The sequence below is a fragment of the Marmota flaviventris genome, chromosome 16 (genome assembly GCF_047511675.1).
Source record: "Marmota flaviventris isolate mMarFla1 chromosome 16, mMarFla1.hap1, whole genome shotgun sequence".
Taxonomy (NCBI): domain Eukaryota; kingdom Metazoa; phylum Chordata; class Mammalia; order Rodentia; family Sciuridae; genus Marmota; species Marmota flaviventris.
In genome coordinates this window covers 70,737,709-70,756,637 of record NC_092513.1, presented here as the reverse complement: position 1 = coordinate 70,756,637, position 18,929 = coordinate 70,737,709, and the positions used below count along the sequence as shown (strand labels likewise).

Here is an 18,929-nt window from a genome sequence, read left to right as displayed (position 1 = left end):
TTGGTAGTGCTTGTCTTGCATTTACAAGGCCCTGGGTTCAATCCCCAGCACCACTAAATAAATATTTTTAAAAAACCCAACAATCACTGATATACTCAATAGCATGGATGACTCTCAAACATGCTCAGCAAAAGATGTCAGAAACAAATGAAGAGTACTTTCTAATTTTATTTTCTCATCTGTAGTGACAGAAATCAAAATCAATGGGTAAAGATTAGAGAAGGAATGACAATAAAGAGAAAAGTCTGGAGACTATAAAAAAATGTTAGACTTTGTTTAAAATGATAGTTGAGTTCAAGTTTCCATTTGTCAAAAGCAGAGGTCAGTCAACTACAATCCAAGGGCCAAATCTAGTTTGTGACCAATTTTGTATAGTTAGCAAGCTAAGAATAATTTTTATATATTTGAAGGGTTATAAAAATTAAAAAGAATAATACTTGACAGATACTTTACGTGGCCCTCAAAATTATCTGGGGTTTTTGTTTGGTTGGTTGGTTTGGCTTGGTTTGGTACTGTGGAATCAACCCACAGGCACTTAACCACTGAGTCACATTCCCAGCCCTTTTTTTAAATTTTGAGGCAGGGTCTTGCTTAATTGCTTAGGGCCTGGCTAAATTGCTGAGGCTAGCTTTGAACTCTTGCTTTAGCTTCCTGAGTTGCTGTACCTGGTCCCAAATATCTGGTACTTGAGAGCAAAAGTTTGCCAGTTCTTAGGCAAGATTCATCAAACTATATATAGCTGTCCCTTGGTGTCTGCAGGGGATGGGTCCAGGGGACAAATCCATGGATGCTCAAGTGGCTCATATAGAATGGCACAGTATTTGCATAAAACCTAATGCACATCCTTCCATATACCTTAAATCACCTCTATATTACTTATAACTAATACAATGTAAATGATATGGAAATAATGGTTATATTGAATTGTTTAGGGAATAATGTAAGGAGGAAAAAAAGCCTGTACAAGTTCAGTATAGATGCATTATTTTTTATTTTCAATCTGCAGTTGGTTAAATTCCCAGATATAGAACTTCCAGGTATGAAGGGCTAACCATACTTATAATCAGTATTAAGTATTTTGTACCAAATTAGTGCTTATTAAAGTTGAATCTAATAAAATTTTCCAGATGGGTTTGAACAGTCAGTTTTGGATTCACCTTGTCATTTTTCCAGATGAGTTGATTTACTAAAAGTTACATAGTTAATTAGTGGCTTTTGTAATTTTAAATATATTTTATGCTTATAAAATTAATGTAACAACTACTGATTGTTGTTTTTATTCATTTTTATCTTATGTCAAAGCATTTATATTTTGATTTGAAAGCATCACCTTTAAAAATAACATGGTTTTCTGCCATTAACTCTTTCACTGACAATAATTGAATATATACTGTTTTAGCAATTTAAAGATATTCAAGAACTTTTTCTAATGCCATACTAGGTATAAACTGTATCCTAACAGGCAGACAGACATCTTAGCTAGCAGCAGATCAAAGTTAACAATTTTACCAAGGCTCAAGCTGTTGCTGGCACAACTATGAAGAGTTTAGACCTGACTACTATGTTCCCTTGGCCAGACTATTATAAAAGCCTTGCCAAAATAAAATATCACAGACTGGATGAGTTAAACAAGAGAAAATTTCCCACAATCCTGAAAGCTAGAGATCCCAAGATCAAGGTGTTAGCAGGTTTGGGTGTCTTCTGAGCCCTCTCTCCTTGGCTTGCAGATGATTACCTTCATTCTAGGTGTGCTTTCCTCTTGCATGCATGTGCTTGGTGTCAGTTTCTCTTCTTACCAGGTCATCATTCCCATTAGGTTACAGCCCCACCCAACCTAATTTCTACTTAATCAACTCATTAAAGACCCACCTTTAAATACAATTGCATTCTTAATTACTGTGGCTGGGACCTGTCATGTGGATTTGGGGTAGAGGCGTTATTCAGCCAAACTTCCAAACTAGTCTTTCTCTTTCAACCCAGCTCTCCTGTCTGCATACACAGCAGCCAGAATACCAAAAATACAAATCTGATCATTTGTATCATCCTGAACACGCTAAAGCACTCCAGAGCACTCTCTTGCTCTAAAGATATAGACCAGAATCCTCTTAAGTGGTTTTCAGTACTCTTCATGATATGTTCCTGCTTACCCACTGTGTTGTCTCCTGGCCACATCCCTTTTACAACTTAGGCCATAGTACTTCTCAACCTCTGTGTGTGTGTGTGTGTGTGTGTGTGTGTGTGTTTGCACATGCTTTTTACCACTCTCCATTCCCAGCAGACTCCCATAATTAAAATCATTCATGAACTCTGGATTCTGTCACAGTACAGACGCACCATATGCACAAAAGATTGTAAACAAGCCTTACAACAAGTCTTGAGAATCTCAGCAGACATCCTGGGCTAAATTTAGGAAACATGTAAGTGGAAACCCTGAGGGAGGTTTTCTATTCGCAGAAAATAAGTTCTTATAAACTACATATTTTAATAAATGTAAAGTAAAATTAAGAAGCTAAAGACATAGAGCTTCTAAAAATCATAATTCAAAGGGATAAATATAATTGATGCCAGTAGAATGTTAATGCAATCATTCCCATTACACCCCTACCTGTTAAGTTCATCCAGACACAAGCGCAGTGTTTCATAAGTTGTTAGAGCAATTTCGCATTTCCTCTGCTTTATACGAAGCAGTTCATTGTCTTTTTTGTTACCGTGTAAAACAGTGACTCTGAAATATCCCCAGGTATCCAATTCATCCTTCCAGTTGTAGAGGACAGAAAGAGGAGCAACTATTAAGAACATCTAAAAGGAGAGGAAAAATACATTGGCTGTTTTTTAAAAATGAAAAATAATGCCAAAAAAGTGAAGTCCAAAATATCTACAATCCTTTGATTTAATTTCGACACTAGCGAATAATAAATACAACTGAGCGATTGGCTGTATTTGGCCATAGAAGACCCTTAAAGGCTAACTATTTTGTGGCTTAAATAGATCTTTTTTTTTTTAGGATATATTTTTCTTATCTTTATTTTACTTATTTATTTATTTTTATGAGGTGCTGAGTATCGAACCCAGGGCCTCGCACGTGCTAGACGAGCACTCTACCACTAAGCTACAACTTCACTCCTTAAATAGGTCTTATTAGAACAAAATAGGTGCCCAATCTTGTCCAAAGGAACAGCTGGGTTTTTTTTCCCACTCATAAAAGGCACTGAAAGATGAGAGAAACAGCTCCCCAAAGAGTGAATCAGGAAGCCAGTAATAACTTCAAGAGCCAAGAGAATACTGTGAGTATACAAGATAGGCCAGTCACCTCTCTTGAAATATGTGGTCTTCTAGAACTCTCTTCCCTCTTCAATTTCTAAGCCCATTTCATCTATCCCTCCCTCTCAGAAACTCTTAGTTGAGGACACGGAAAATTCACTGGGAAAACTGAAGCAATTAGAAGGAAACCTCCACCTCTCGTACCATGTTGTAAGTAGCCTAACTACATACTTCCATATGTCCTGCCTTCCCACCTGTGCCCATGCATGAGCTGTTCACATCTTCAAGACAACCTTTGAACTTAACCCTGTGGCTCCCATCCATCTTTTCTTGTAACCTACAGTTAATGTTGCAGAAATGGCCTAAAGAACTAACTTTTTATTTTCAGTAGACCACATCTATGGGCAAACATAATATTTCCCAGAATTCAAGAAACAAGCTCTACAAAGAAACAAAACAAAATCCTTTCTCAACCCTATATCTCTCTCTAGCTACTGCTCCATTACTTTACTCTATAACAATGATTTTTCAAGATGCTTATTATCTCAACTGTCCTCCTGCTCCTTCTTGAAGTCATGCAAATAGGACATCTTTCCTAACCCTCTGCTATACTCTAGAAATGGAATGTCCCCCAAGGGCCCATGTGTTAAGGAATTTGTCCCCAGCACATGGAGCTATTAGGGGGTAGAGCCTACTGAGAGGACCTTAGGCCATTGGGGATGTAATATTGGAGAAGATATTGGGACTCTGCCCCCAATTCCTTTCTTTCTCTTTCATTTCCCAACCATGATGACATAAGCAGCTTCCTCTGGTATGCTCTCCAACGGCTTATCATAGGCTCATAATTTATGAACCAAATGACCATGGACTGAAATCTCCAAAACTGTGAGTCAGATTAAAGCTTTTCTTCTTATACAACATTTATCTCAATTATTCTGTCACAGTGACAGAAAGCTAACTAGCACAACCTTCAGCAAAAACAGTCCTTTTTAAGATTACTAACATATTTATTTTTCACATGAATGCTTTAGCATTCTACTGATATTTCCTGTACTTACTCTGAATACTGCTGTCTTCAGAAAATTTTAAGGTTTAACTTTTAATAGTCTCACTATTACCAATATTCCTAACCTGCTATATTTACCAGAATTATCAGTTTCTTTCCTAAAGAAACTTTACTTGATAGATGATCTGATTAAACATACTGAAAATAAAATAATAACATACTGCTTTACATACTGCCCTCTCTTCTGTGCAACATTTCATCTAAGTCATTAATCACCTGTAAGAAGTCAAATCTGTGACTATGTTTTGGAAAGAGAAGACGACTAACCTCCTGAATGTGAGAATTCCTTTCCCCATCCCATCATGAAACATACATGAGCACTTTCTTGTCATAGTCGGTTCATTTAAAATACTTTTACCCTTTGGAGTTTATCCTATGATTCCATTTTTCTCCTACATTCAAATATAAACTCAGGGTTCCAAATACTAAATCCACTTGTAGATCTTCTTCTAATTTTGGATATTACAATATGAAAATATTAGGTCCAAATTCCACCTGAGCCCTTGTAAGTAAGTTTTCTACAATTCCAGTAGTACCTATAATACAACTGCAGTACCAAGAATTTATCCAACAGTTAAAACTATACAATTTGCCAAGATAAATGCATAAGGATGTTCATAGTGGCTTTGTTTGCAACATAATCTTCTTGCTAGTAACAGGGACGAAAGAAATTCTTTTTAGTAAATAAAATAATTAAAATATTTATGTTCATTTACTAATATTACTGCTTATGCTGGTTTTGTAAATGCCAAAAATAACCTCCTCCTCTGTATTATGAATTTCACTTAGAATCTCTAAAGTTTTATCATACAAGATAGTAATACTTTAAAATAAATTTACTATGATTCATCTTCATACAGACTGAACTACAATCTAAACTTAGCCTAAATCTAAAGAATCCTTCCAAGATCAGTATTTGAAATGCATAGTTCGTGTCTTTCCCTTTAGGAATTTATTCTTGGCACATCTATTTCATGCATTTTTGATGATTTATTCAGTTGAAAAGTTTATAAATGTATGTGAGATGTATCATATTCTGCACACATTCTTAAATCTACCACTCCTTAATTTGTAACATTCAATTCATTAAAAAGGAAAAGGGGTTCAAAGAGTTCTGATATTAATTTTTCAGGATTCTGTTGTAATTCTGGCATTAGCATAATAAGTGTAAAGAAACTTATTTGTTCTGTAGCTAACTTTCAAAAATACACATTGCTTTAAATGGACCAATACAGACGGATGTTTCCAGAATTTCATCAGAGTCATAACTTTGTATTTATTTCTGGGAAATACTATATGATGTCAATGATGAGCTCATTAAAAACTTTAAATTCCAGTTCAAATGATTAACTGAACACATGTATGTGCTGACACCCATAAAACAAAAGAACAAATATAAAAATAGATCTCTAATAGTGATAGAGTGCCTAGAGGGGCACTACCAGCAAATCTGAACAGTACAGGAACAGATAAGAACTGGCATAAACTGAGGAGTCCATCCTGCATCTATGAAAGAGCAGGAAAAGGCACTTTTCCTAAAAGGAATCTGAAACAAGAAGCAAAACAAACCCACACAGAGCTGCTGAGGCTCAGGGTCAAGAAAAGAAACTGCTGAGTGACTTTAAGAAGGTACAGATTGTCAATCATCTGCCAAAGAAGCTGATTTTAGAATCAGTCCCCAGCTTCCCCTACATAAAATACTGGGTACATTTTTCTAAAGTGGAACTTATTTGGAAGAATTCTACAGTGAGTGTTAGGAACAAGGAAAATGTTTGAATTTCAAAGATAAAGTCCTAAACACTCCCAACACCCTCAAAAATTTTCCTTTTCAAGGAAAAACAAGTCAGTTCAGCACTGAACCTTCATATGCAATATGGATTAACAGAACATAATAAAACTATCTTGGTAAACTCACAAGATAAAACTTTAAACTTAGATTTCTACATGCAAATAAACTGCCAATTAAGTGTGAGAGCAATATACAAACAAGAATTATGAAACAAGAATTGACAATGTTGAACAAGCAAAAACCATTACAAACACAAAAAGAAATGAACAAACTCAAAGTCACAGCAGGAAAATTTATTATATTTCTGTTAGGATTCAATCCTCAAATAAATAAAAAGAAAATCAAAACAGCATCAAGAATTTTAATGCAATTAACAAAGTGATTAAATACAAATACTGTATGACCATAATAACAAAGAATGTAAGACATAAGTAGACATTTGAAAACAAAGACTACACAAAGTACAACATCAGAGCATTAAAAACACTTCACTATGGGTTCGAGGGTCGATATCTCGTGCATGGGTGTGTCTTGCTACAGCCCCATGGGTGAAGCTATGCTCACCTGTTCCTTTGTAATATAACCCCTTGCCCTGTTTAGGATACAATCTTCCATGGAAGTGCCTTGTGTGTGTCCCCTTCTCTTACAGTGCCCTTGGGTGTGGCCCTACCCAGGTGTCAGTCAACCTGCTGACAGTGGACATCAGGAAGATAGACTCAGCCCCCTGAAACCTGACCCCTTGCCTCATTTGAATAGTTTCTCCTCAATAAAAGGGGTCAGTGCGTGCTCTCGCTCTCTCTCTTTCTGTGGACCCTTAAGGTCAGAGGAGCTGTCACAGCGAATCCAAAGAAAAAGGTATTTGTGTCTCTTGTGTGGTTATTTTGCGCAGCCCAGTTAGCCCAGTTCAAATGGAGTGACCCCTGAGCCTTTTAGTCGCTAACAGAAACCTGGCACTTTACCATGAATTTAACCACAGAGAAAACACTGAGGCTATATTATTCATCTGGAATAATATTATTCACCTGGAAATTTAAAAACTTCTCTTTAAAATAGTAGTTGGGTAAAAGAGAAGAAAAATAAATTGTACATAATTTAGAAAAGAATAATGAAAAGATCACATCAATATCTATGGAATGCAGCTGAAGCAGTTCTCAAAGGAACATTTTAAGCCAGGCATGGTGGTGCACGCCTGTAGTCCTAGCAGCACAAGAGGCTGAGGCAGGAGGATCTCGAGTTCAAAGACAGTCTCAGCAAAAGCAAGGTGCTAAGCAACTCGGTGAGAACCTGTCTCTAAATAAAATACAAAAAAAGGCTGGGGATGTGGCTCAGTTTTTGAGTGGCCCTTAGTTCAAACCCCACTATCTGCACTGTCCCCCGCCAAAAAAAGGAACATTTTAGTTTTAACAAAATTTTTTAGAATATAAAAAGGCTGAACATAATCAATAAATAAGTCAACTAAAGAAGACAGAATAATAGCAATATATATTATAGCAAGGAATTTACACACACACACAAATTCATAGAGAAGAAAGAAAAAGAGGCATTAATGACAACTGAGATAGCTATCAGTATATTTTATCATACCATCAAATAAGTAATTTTCTTTTCTCTCCTCCCATTCTTGTTCTAAAATATTTTAAATATCTTTAATTATATTTAAATTTTAAAATATTACTTTACACTTCCCTTTTTTCTCCCCCCCACATCTGTTAATTATCACAAGTAGCACACAAAAGATACATAAACCCTGCACTAAATTTAGAACAAAAGAACTAAATCCAGGGCTAAAAGCAATACTTAAATCTCCAATACTTAGATACATTATGAATCACCATACTTTTTAGGATCCAATCAAATCTGACAAGATGCATTAATGCTATTAAAAATTGTAAGAGAATTTAATTATAATAACTTAAGTCAATACTTCTCAAAATTCTGCCTACAAACAGCCCTTACAATAGATAAAAGTAAACTTGGACTTCTCGGTAATCTTGTATATAAGATTTGTATGAAACAGGCTATTTTAAAACTTGTGGCAAGTAGTTCATTATCATAATAAAATAATGATCTCATAAAATCACTTCATCCTTGTTCTCATCCAGTTTCCTGGATGCTGAGGATAATATAAAAGACACAGAAGTATAATATACTTTTTGTGCATTGCACTGCTTTATTAGAAATCTTATTTTTTGTAATAACTGTGTATATTTATAAATATATATTTATGAAGTAGAAAGCTGAAGTAAGAATATGAATAGCAGTCACAGTCACATGGACAGAGACAAGCATATATTTAGTCTTTCAAGTTTCAGCTTCCTTGAATAGGGAGAATTTGTTTCATAGTTTTGAGACATAATCAGTCCCCTAAGCAACTTTAAATATCAATGACATACTTTCATTACCAATATCCATAACTGTCTCCTTTTCATTCTTGCATTAAAAAAAACCAACATAATGAAGACTTCAATTAACTTTATATATGCATTCATGGAAGCTTAACAAATAAATCTGAGCAAATCATGTAAATATAATCAAGTAATAGATTTAAATCTCAAAATAAATTCAAGCTGAAATTATATTCTGCCATTCTGAGAGACAATCAAACTTAACTAGAGGATGAAACTGGTAATCCTTCAAAAATTAGGTCTATGAAATAAATATTTGAATGTTTTTAAATTCTTAGTTTTAGAATTTATAGTATGTTGTGTGATGTTTAAATGTTCCTCTGTGCCTCTGCAATTCCAGCTTCATGAGTTGAATATTTCTATATACTTTACCTTTTTTGCTATAGAAGAAAGCAGTTCCTTCTTCATACTTCTTAGTAAAAATTCTGGCATGTTATTTTCAATATCCTCACGTGTTCCCTTTTTATGCAACACTGCAGCCAGAAATGAAATAACCTGGGATGAAGGAAATATTTTTTTTTTAGTCACTGTGGATAATGTATTGTGATACAAAATATCACTGATTACATGACTATCCAATTAGTGACAAAGTACATAAAAATAGATTTGTTGAAGGGAAATATAAAATGAAAAACTAGTATTGATTTTCCTCACTTGTATTAATAAACAAGTACATTATAATAGGAAAAAAGCATATTGCTATATCTTCCATGCTAGGTAGTACCCACTCAGTGAATATTTTCATAATTCCATCAGGAAGGACATTACTTTCTTATTTGGTTCTATCCATGAAACTATCTCTTCCTATCCTCTATTAGAATAAACTGTATACATTCTTCTTTCCTTGTAGAAAAAGAATTCCAAAACAAGAGTAATATTTGGCTCATAAATCTGTACACTTTTGTTCATCTAATAAATAAAAGTAGAATGACAGAATGTTATTTTAAGATAATCTAATATAATTCATCAATACAAGCACCACTTTGAACTATAGCTACTACCCAAAAATCAAGTGAGAAAGACAGAAAGATAGAAAAAAGAACACATCATTTCACATACAAGCAGCAAGAAATACTGAATCAATAAGACATTGGCTGGAATTTTAGCTCTGGATATTTGACAGCTATGTGAACATGGACAAGGTAATTAATCTCTCTAAATATTATCTATAAAAATGGCAAAATAATATTGGCATGATTGTTTTAAAGACTAGAGGGAAGGTGTATGGGGGTCTATATGGGGGAAAGAACTGATCATTACTTAAAAATAAATTATAGAAATATTAAAACTAAAAAACAAACTGAGAGAATCAGAAAAACCATAGAAAAAGATATTTTAAACATGTAAATACCAATAATCTGAATCACAAATGACAGAAGAATTGCCGCAGTCTGGCTGGGCACAAATCACGAGCCACTGAAGCAGGAACAAACTTTATTTTTAAACTGCAGGAAAACACTTCACACAGCTCCCGGGGAATCCTCCCGAATGCGCCACGAGGCTTGTCCAGGAACCCCCAGCCGGAAAATCTCTCCCGGAAATACCTCCTCCTGCACTTCCCCAACCAATGGGAACTCTCGGGGAATCCCCGGAAATCCCCACGAGAACTCCAAAATAGTGCGAGAACTCAAAAGTTGCGGCAGAGGCGGATAGTAATGCCTCGCCTGTCAATCAATACTGTTGGCAAAATGCCAGGGGCCATACAGACTCAGCCGTGGCTCTCAGCATCTCCCCCTTTTTGTTTAATTAAACAACAAGCAATGTGGCTTAGGGACCGTGCCTGTTAGGCAGTCCAATTCAACATATGGTTCTTACCCGTCATCGGATGAACTGACCTCTAGGCGTCAGCCTCCTGTCTTAGGTTGGTACCACTGCAATTGGATCATACCCGTCACTGACTACCGGTCCAGCATACAGCCATACTTGTGGAGAGGCCTTTGCACCAGTGGGGGGGTGAGTTTCTTCGCCTCACCTCTGTTGGCCCCCAAATTTTAGACCATCACTAGTAGAAGGGAGGAGGATGCAAAATGCCATGACACTAAGCCAATTGAGGGCTCCTTTGAAAAATTGTACCACCGGTGACACCATCAGCAAAAATACTCCAGCACTACCACAATTCGCTGTACCAACAGATAGTTCACAATGCATACAAGTGATACATAGTCCAGGCAAGGTCTGCAAGCAATTCAAAGCAGAGGAATCTGTCAATATGTCCATTTCCTCCAAAGTAAATCGACTCCTTAATTGAGCATTACTTGTGGAGTTATTATTCATTGATGCATCAGTTTTTACAGTTTGTTGTGATAACTATCGAAGAAGCTGTAGTTTGGTTTTATCTTTGTCTTCACCGGCACTGGGATGAAGATAGGAGTTCTGGCAATGATGCTAAGAAAAAAAATTATGTAACATTCCAACAGGCACTAAGAAAACAATTTTTTGAACAATTTACATTATCCTGAACAGAATTATTAAATATAATGAGAAGGAAAGGTGAAAGTAAACAAACAGATCTGTTAACCTCCTATTTGTTCACATATTAAAACAATTTTCAACAGCTGTTTACCCAATCTAAATTAAACCATTAAAATCACGTGAATAAAAAAATTCGGATCCATTTATTCATGAGCGCTCCTCATATATGATATATGGACATACGCACATACAGACATACAACACAAAACAGAAGTGTGCACACATAACATACAACACTTAAGACAATAGTAAAGGCCTTGAAGCTTTACCTAGGTGAAATCTCCATTGCAATGCTTAAAAACTCTACAGTCAAAAAATAAAACTGATCAGAAAAACATTAACCTAGGTCTGTATGAGCTCAAAAATAAAATAAAACTTTATGATGTGGGAAAAGGCAAATAATAAAATAAATATTGAAAAAAGCATCCTGGTTAATCACTGTCGTAGATGTAAGAATAGCCAAACTGGAGTTCTGGATATCAGCTGTTATGGATTTGAGTCAAATCATCTTCCTTTTGGCCTGTAGAAATTGTTTTAGTTAATCTCTCTGGAATCCAAATCGGCTGCTGTTCTCCCTGTGGAAAAACACAAACAGAACCCTGACTCCAGACAATCACTGGGTCAGGACCTTTCCATTGTCCTGTTAGAATATCCTTCCAAAGTACCTTAGGCTTATGTACATTTTTTGGACACATATGCCTTTCCGCAGCACTAAGCCCTGAGGAATCCAAATTTAAAAAGTTTAGAGTAAAAAGGGTTATTTTAAGTTTATCTTTGGGTGACATATACCCCTTTCCAATTCCCTCTTTTTGCTTTAGTAAGTATATTTTAATAGTTTGATGAGCTCTTTCAACTATGCCTTGTCCTTGTGGATTGTATGGAATTCCTGTTATATGAGTAATGCCAAATGATGAGCAAAATTGTTTAAAAGAGGTAGAAGTATAACCAGGACCATTATCTGTTTTTAACTGTTTTGGAACGCCCACAGTGGCAAAATTTTGTAAGCAATGAGCTATAACATCTTTAGTTTTTTCTCCGGAATGAAGGGAGCCCATCAAAAATCCGGAAGAAGTATCAACTGTAACATGCAAATATTTTAATTTTCCAAATTGTGGCAAGTGTGTGACGTCCATCTGCCAAATATGGTTAGGTATCAGTCCTCTAGGATTGACTCCAAGATTAACTTGTGGTAAAAAGGTCACACAATTTTGACATTGTTTTATTATTTGTCTAGCTTGTTCCTTAGTTATTTTAAAACGCTTTTGTAAAGTATTAGCATTGACATGGAACCTTTTATGAAAATGTGTAGCTTCTTCTAGTGTAGAGAAAATATGTATGTCATGTGTAGTTTTATCTGCTAAATCGTTGCCCAAACTAAGGGCTCCAGGCAATCCTGTATGTGCTCTGATATGTCCTATAAAGAATGGATCTTTTCTGTCCCAGATTAGACTTTGTATAGCAGAAAACAAAGAGAAAACAGTAGAGGAAGGGGAAATCCTGCCAGCATCTTCAAGGGATACTATAGCATTAACTACATACTGACTATCAGAGAATAAATTAAATACAGAATCTTTAAACATCACAAAAGCTTGTAAAACTGCATTAAGCTCTACCTTTTGAGCTGATTGTTTGGGTACTAAAAATGTAAAAGTTTGATCAGGGGTAACTACTGCTGCTGTACCATTATTTGACCCATCAGTGAATACATTTGGAGCATTCATGATAGGGGTTTTTCTTGTCATTTTTGGAAAAACTACAGGATGCGAAGACCAAAAAGACAACAAAGGATTAGATGGGAAGTGATTATCAAATGAAACATTAGATTTACACATGATTATTGCCCAAGTATTTAACTCATTAGCTAACTCATCAATTTGATCCATAGTATATGGAGTAATAATTTTATTGGGAGAAATTCCAAACACTCCCTTTGCTGCTTTTATTCCTTTGAGTATTAATTGTCCTACAGCCTCAGGATACCTAGTAAGAATAGTGTTAGGAGAATAAGATAAATGTATCCACAATAATGGACCTTCTTGCCAAAATACTCCTGTAGGAATATTTTTTGTTGGTATTACAATAAATAATAAAGGCAAAGTTATATCAATTCTATCCAAATGCATATTTTCCATATATGTTTCAATAATTTTTAATGCCTTTCTTGCTGCAGGCGTTAACATGCGGGGTGAATTTGGATCTGATGGACCTTTTAGGATATCAAATAAAGGTCCCAACTCTCCTGTTGGTATGCCTAGATAAGGCCTTATCCAATTTATGTCTCCTAATAACTTTTGAAAGTCGTTAAGTGATTGGAGTTGATCTACTCGTATTTGAATTTTTGGTGGACGGACCATGGTTGAGGATAATAGAACTCCTAAATAATTAATTGGAAAATTTAATTGTACTTTATCTATTGCTATCTCTAGATTATAATTTTTTAATAAATTTGTAAGTGTGGCATAACATTCTAGCAATGTGTTTTTATCTTTGTGTGCTAACAATACATCATCCATATAGTGAAATATTTGTAGTTTAGGATTTTGATTTCTAAGTGGCTGGATTGCTTTGTTAACATAAATTTGACACATAGTTGGGCTGTTAGCCATCCCTTGAGGGAGTACTTTCCATTCATATCTCTGATCAGGACCTTCATGATTCAGTGCAGGGATAGTAAATGCAAAATGTGGACTATCCTCAGGATGAATTGGAATTGAAAAAAAACAATCTTTAATATCTATAGCTAAAACGTACCAGGTTTTTGGCAAAGCAGACAATTGAGGAATCCCCGATTGAGCAGGTCCCATAATAACCATCTCATTATTAATGGCTCTTAAATCTTGCAATAATCTCCATTTACCAGATTTCTTTTTAATGACAAAAATGGGAGTATTGTAAGGAGATACGGAAGGTTGTATATGTCCCTCCGCTAATTGTTGTTTGACCAGGTCATGGGCTGCTTGTATCTTTTCTTTAGTCAGGGGCCACTGAGGAACCCATACTGGTCTATCTGATTTCCAAGTAATTTTTATTGCCTCAGTGACCCCTTCTGAAAACCCAGTCCATGTCTATTTATTCCCTGATCTATTTGAATGGGTGCTGCTATGCCTTGTTCTCCTAATCTTTTTTCTTTCCTGAAACCTTGTCTAGCCCTAATAGTGGGCACATTTGGATTGATGTTATTTGTTAATGTCAAACCTAATTGATCTAGGACATCTCGTCCCCATAAATTTATAGGAAGATGATCCAATACATAGGGCTGTATAGTTCCTTCGCATCCTTCAGGATCCTTCCAATCTAATACCATTGCACTTCTATGGGGATTAGTTGCCACTACTAGGCCTCGAAGCGTTTGAGTGGCTTGTTGTAACGGCCAATGTTGTGGCCATTCTTGACGAGATATGATGCTAAGGTCTGCACCTGTATCCAGTAGCCCATTAAATTCATGTCCTTGAATATTTAGTTTTAGCATGGGGCGAGAATCTAAATTTAAAGACAGCATAGCCCAATCTACACCTGTGGAGCCTAATCCCCTGGAACCTCTTTCTATAGTACTACTGGAAAATTTATCATGTAGGCTGGGTATTATTAATAACTGTGCTATTCTATCTCCTGGTGAAATTACTGATATACCCTTTGGAGAACTAGCTATAATTTTTATTTCACCTTCATAATCGGGATCAATTACCCCAGGACTTATCATAAGTCCTTTTAGCGTAGAAGAACTGCGTCCTAACAATAAGCCTCTGTTCCTTGGGGAAGAGGTCCTTTTACTCCTGTGGGAATGATTTGAACTCCCATCTCTGGAGTTAGTACTGCTCTGGCGGAGGCGCAGATGTCCAACCCTGCGCTCCCTCTGGTTCGTCTGATGAGAGATCTGATGGATAATGTGTCCTGGGCACTACCCTGATGGTGTTGCTGGGTTCCTCCATGGTGTTTCTGGGTTCCTCCAGTGCCCCGTACATTTGTGGTCGTGGGCCCCGGAGCATTGGGCCCCCCTGTCCGTTTTTTGGCAATGGAGCTCGATGCCTTTCTCCACGATATCGTGGGTAAACACTTGGTCCTTGCCTGTTTTTTGATAACGGAATACCCTCTATGGTGGTTTGAGAACAGCATTCATTAGCCCAAGGTTTCCCTCTACGGCATCGTGGGCAAATACCCGGTATTCTATTCGTTTGATATCTAGCTTTGTTAAACCCTCCTCCTATGGGGCAACTCCTTTTAAAATGTCCTGTTTGATCACAATTATAGCATGTTTTTGGCCTGGCATCTAAAGCCTGTTGTACTGCTGCTAAGACTTGCCCTTGTTCATTAATGTCTCTACATAATTTAATATATGTGTTTAAATCTTCATGTCTCCATGGTCTAATGACCTCTCTGCAACAACGATTTGCTTGGTCATAAGCCAGTTGTTTTATAAATGGCATTGCCTGTTCTGTATCCCCAAAAATTCTGGAAGCTGCTTGAATAAGCCTATCTACAAATTCAGCGTAAGGTTCATTAGTTCCTTGTATTACCTTAGATAATTGACCTTGTAAACCTCCATGCCCCTGTAAAGTTTTCCATGCCCTAACCGCATCTACAGCAATTTGTGCGTATACGCCAGGATCATATTCAATTTGTTGCCGTTGACCCTCATAAGGTCCTTTTCCTAACAACATATCTAGATTTCTTTGAGGGTAACCGGCTGCTGCATTTCGTCTAGCTGTCTCCCTGCAAAATTCCTCATTGGCAACCTTCCATAACAAATATTGTCCTCCATTTAGCACAGATTTACACATACTAGCCCAATCTGCTGGCGTCATGTCCAAGTTGGTAATGGATTCGACCATGCTTACAGTGAACGGTGCTTGAGGACCATAGGTTGTTACAGCCTCCTTTAACTGCTTCACTGTTTTGAAATCTAAAGCACGGTGAATTCGCTGCCCTCCTGCCTGCTCAAGTACAGGGCATGCTAATCTTTGAGGTCCTGTCTCAGGATCCCATCTATCAACTACGGGGTTTGAGGGCCACTCAGCTATCTCCATAGGGGGTGCTGTTGGTTGAATTATGCCCTCTGGTGATAGAACGGTGTTAGTAGCAGCCTCCTGTTGTAGCTTTTTCCCTAATAGCTGTTTCTCCTCTAAGCTTTCTTCCTTTAAATTTTCTTCCTCTGTCTGACTAGCTTGAGAGACCTTCTCTTTTGCTTGATCTAAAATGTCTTTCTCCATGGTCTGAACCTCTAACAATTTACTTAACACTCTTTCAGTTTGTTTTTTACTAATTTCTAATCTGTTATAAAGATAACGCAACCCAATAAGATAACACAAAACAAAACCGAAACAGAATGAAACAAAAACGGAACAAAAAATCGTTGTATCAATTTTCCTATTTTCTTGATATGTGCATTTGTGGTCTATTTCTATCTCTTCCTCAGGGGCGAACAACTTCAAACCTTGAGCCAACCATTTTTCCCAATCTGCCTGAGAAAATTCTAGGGATAGGCAGCTTGAAACAAACACAAAACAAATCAAAACAAGAACACATTGTTTTTAAAAATGGTCACCCATTCTCTCGCCTTCCCTTAGGGGCAAGCAATTTCACTTACCCCGAAGCTTCAGATGTTCCCCGCACGGGCCACCAAATGCCGCAGTCTGGCTGGGCACAAATCACGAGCCACTGAAGCAGGAACAAACTTTATTTTTAAACTGCAGGAAAACACTTCACACAGCTCCCGGGGAATCCTCCCGAACGCGCCACGAGGCTTGTCCAGGAACCCCCAGCCGGAAAATCTCTCCCGGAAATACCTCCTCCTGCACTTCCCCAACCAATGGGAACTCTCGGGGAATCCCCGGAAATCCCCACGAGAACTCCAAAATAGTGCGAGAACTCAAAAGTTGCGGCAGAGGCGGATAGTAATGCCTCGCCTGTCAATCAATACTGTTGGCAAAATGCCAGGGGCCATACAGACTCAGCCGTGGCTCTCAGCAAGAATGAATGGCACATGAGAAATATCTGAAGAAATCAAAGTTGAAAATTATCCAAAAAATAAAAAGCATAGATTCAATATCTAATAAGAACACCAAACCAAAGGGGAGCTGGGGACAATCAAAACAAAAATAAAAAACAAACTTACAGGGGTTGGGGTTGTGGCTCAGTGGTGGAGCACCTGCCTGGCTTGTGTGAGGCACTGGGTTCAATCCTCAGCACCACAAAAAGATAAATAAATAAAATTAAGGTATTGTGTCCATCTACAATTAAAATTTATTTTTTTAAAAGCCTTACAAATATCCACAAGTAGGTGCTACACAGAAAAAAATAAATATTAAAAACGGAAGAAAAAACAACTACCTATAAAGCTGCTAATAGGTAGATAAACAGCTGAACCTGCACTAAAAACAATGGAAGACCTACAACACAGAATATTCTCCAAGTTCCATAGAAAATAAAAGCAACCTACATTTTTATACCCTGTAAAAATATTCAAGAATGAAGAGTAAAGATAATTTTATATAACAAAAAACTGGGTCAATTTATCACTAAAAGAGCCACACTAAAGAAAATAACTACAGGCCCCAGTCCACCCCTCCACCCACGGAGCAGACACCCGCCAGAGCCTAGCCTCTGGCACAGGGCCGCCTCTTCCGACCAGAAGACTACCACCACGGGAGCCCAGGCCCAGCTCAGAGCCTTTCACACTGACTTGCATAGGACCCAGGTCCGGGGTAGGTCTGAGTTCACCCCCCACACACACACATACCTGAGAGCCTAAGCCTAACCCACTTCCATCTTGGGTCACTACCGTCATCACCATAGCCTTCCCCAGGCAGTAACCCTAACATTTTGATAGCAGACAGGGCCTAGAAGCAGCTGCAACTCAGAGCAGGCATCCCAAAGGGAGTGTGAGGCCCACCCTTTCAGTCCCATCTCTGCTTCCCTCTTGGGTCACCTTAACTGTTATCTTGAGTTACCTCAGCTATTGCCACCACCACCTTTAGATGCAGTAGCATACACTGAGGGACACCAGCAGGGTCTAGAATCCCCACATCAAGGTGAGGTATACAAGAATATAGGGAAGAAACTATAATATCTCAGATCCACTCTGCAAGAAAGGAAGACACATAGACAACATGAAAAAACAAGGGAAGAAAGTGCCCCCAAACAAACCAGGGCACTATAATAAAAGAAACCATGAACAGCAAAGTTGACCAAATGTCAGAGAAGGAGTTCAGAAGGTTCATAATTAAAATGATTGTGAATTAAAGAATGACCTAAATGAGCAAATACAGGCAAAAATTGACCACTCCAACAATGAGATAAGAGAGCAAATACAGGTAGCAAAAGATTACTTCAAGAGAGAGAGATAGAGACTCTGAAAAAAAAAAAACAAGTCAGAAATCCTTAAAATGAAGGATACAATAACCAAATTAAAAACTCAATAGAAAGCATAACCAACAAACTAGATCACTTGGAAGAAAGAACATCAGATAATGAAGACAAAGTATACAATCTGGAAAACAAAGTTGATCACACAGTGAAGAAAGTTAGAAACCATGAAGAGAACATCCAAGAATTACGGGACAGCATCAAAAGACCAAATGTAAGAATTATTGGGATAGAGGAAGGCACAGAGTTTCAAACCAAAGGAATGCACAATCTCTTTAGTGAGATAATATCAGAAAACTTCCTAAGCATGAAGAACGAATTGTAAAACCAAATACAAGAGGCTTATAGGACACCAAATGTACAAAATTACAACAGATCTACACCAAGGCACATTATAATGAAAATGTCTAGCATACAGAATAAGGATAGACTCTTAAAGCCACAAGAGAGAGGAATCAGATCACATATAGGGGGAGACCAATTTGTATCTCAGCAGATTTTTCAACCCAGACCCTGAAAGCCAGAAAATCTTGGAACAGCATATACCAAGCTCTGGAAGAAAATGGATGCCAAC

General features: G+C 37.2%; 1 protein-coding gene across 4 annotated transcripts in view; it reads right to left on the bottom strand.

Moving 5' to 3' along the window:
- Positions 1-18,929, bottom strand: part of Ercc6l2 (ERCC excision repair 6 like 2) — a 117,556-nt gene that overhangs the window by 85,694 nt on the left and 12,933 nt on the right. For 2 of the 4 annotated variants that reach the window (XM_071602517.1, XM_027955829.2), the window contains exons 3-4: positions 8,894-9,016; positions 2,606-2,799 (exon numbers count right to left, since the gene is read on the bottom strand). The exons of 1 other annotated variant lie outside the window; for it this stretch is intronic. In XM_071602517.1, the coding sequence (XP_071458618.1) occupies positions 2,606-2,799; positions 8,894-9,016 (317 nt within the window). The remainder of the gene's footprint in view (positions 1-2,605; positions 2,800-8,893; positions 9,017-18,929) is intronic. One more of the 4 variants, XM_071602515.1, reaches the window with a different exon arrangement.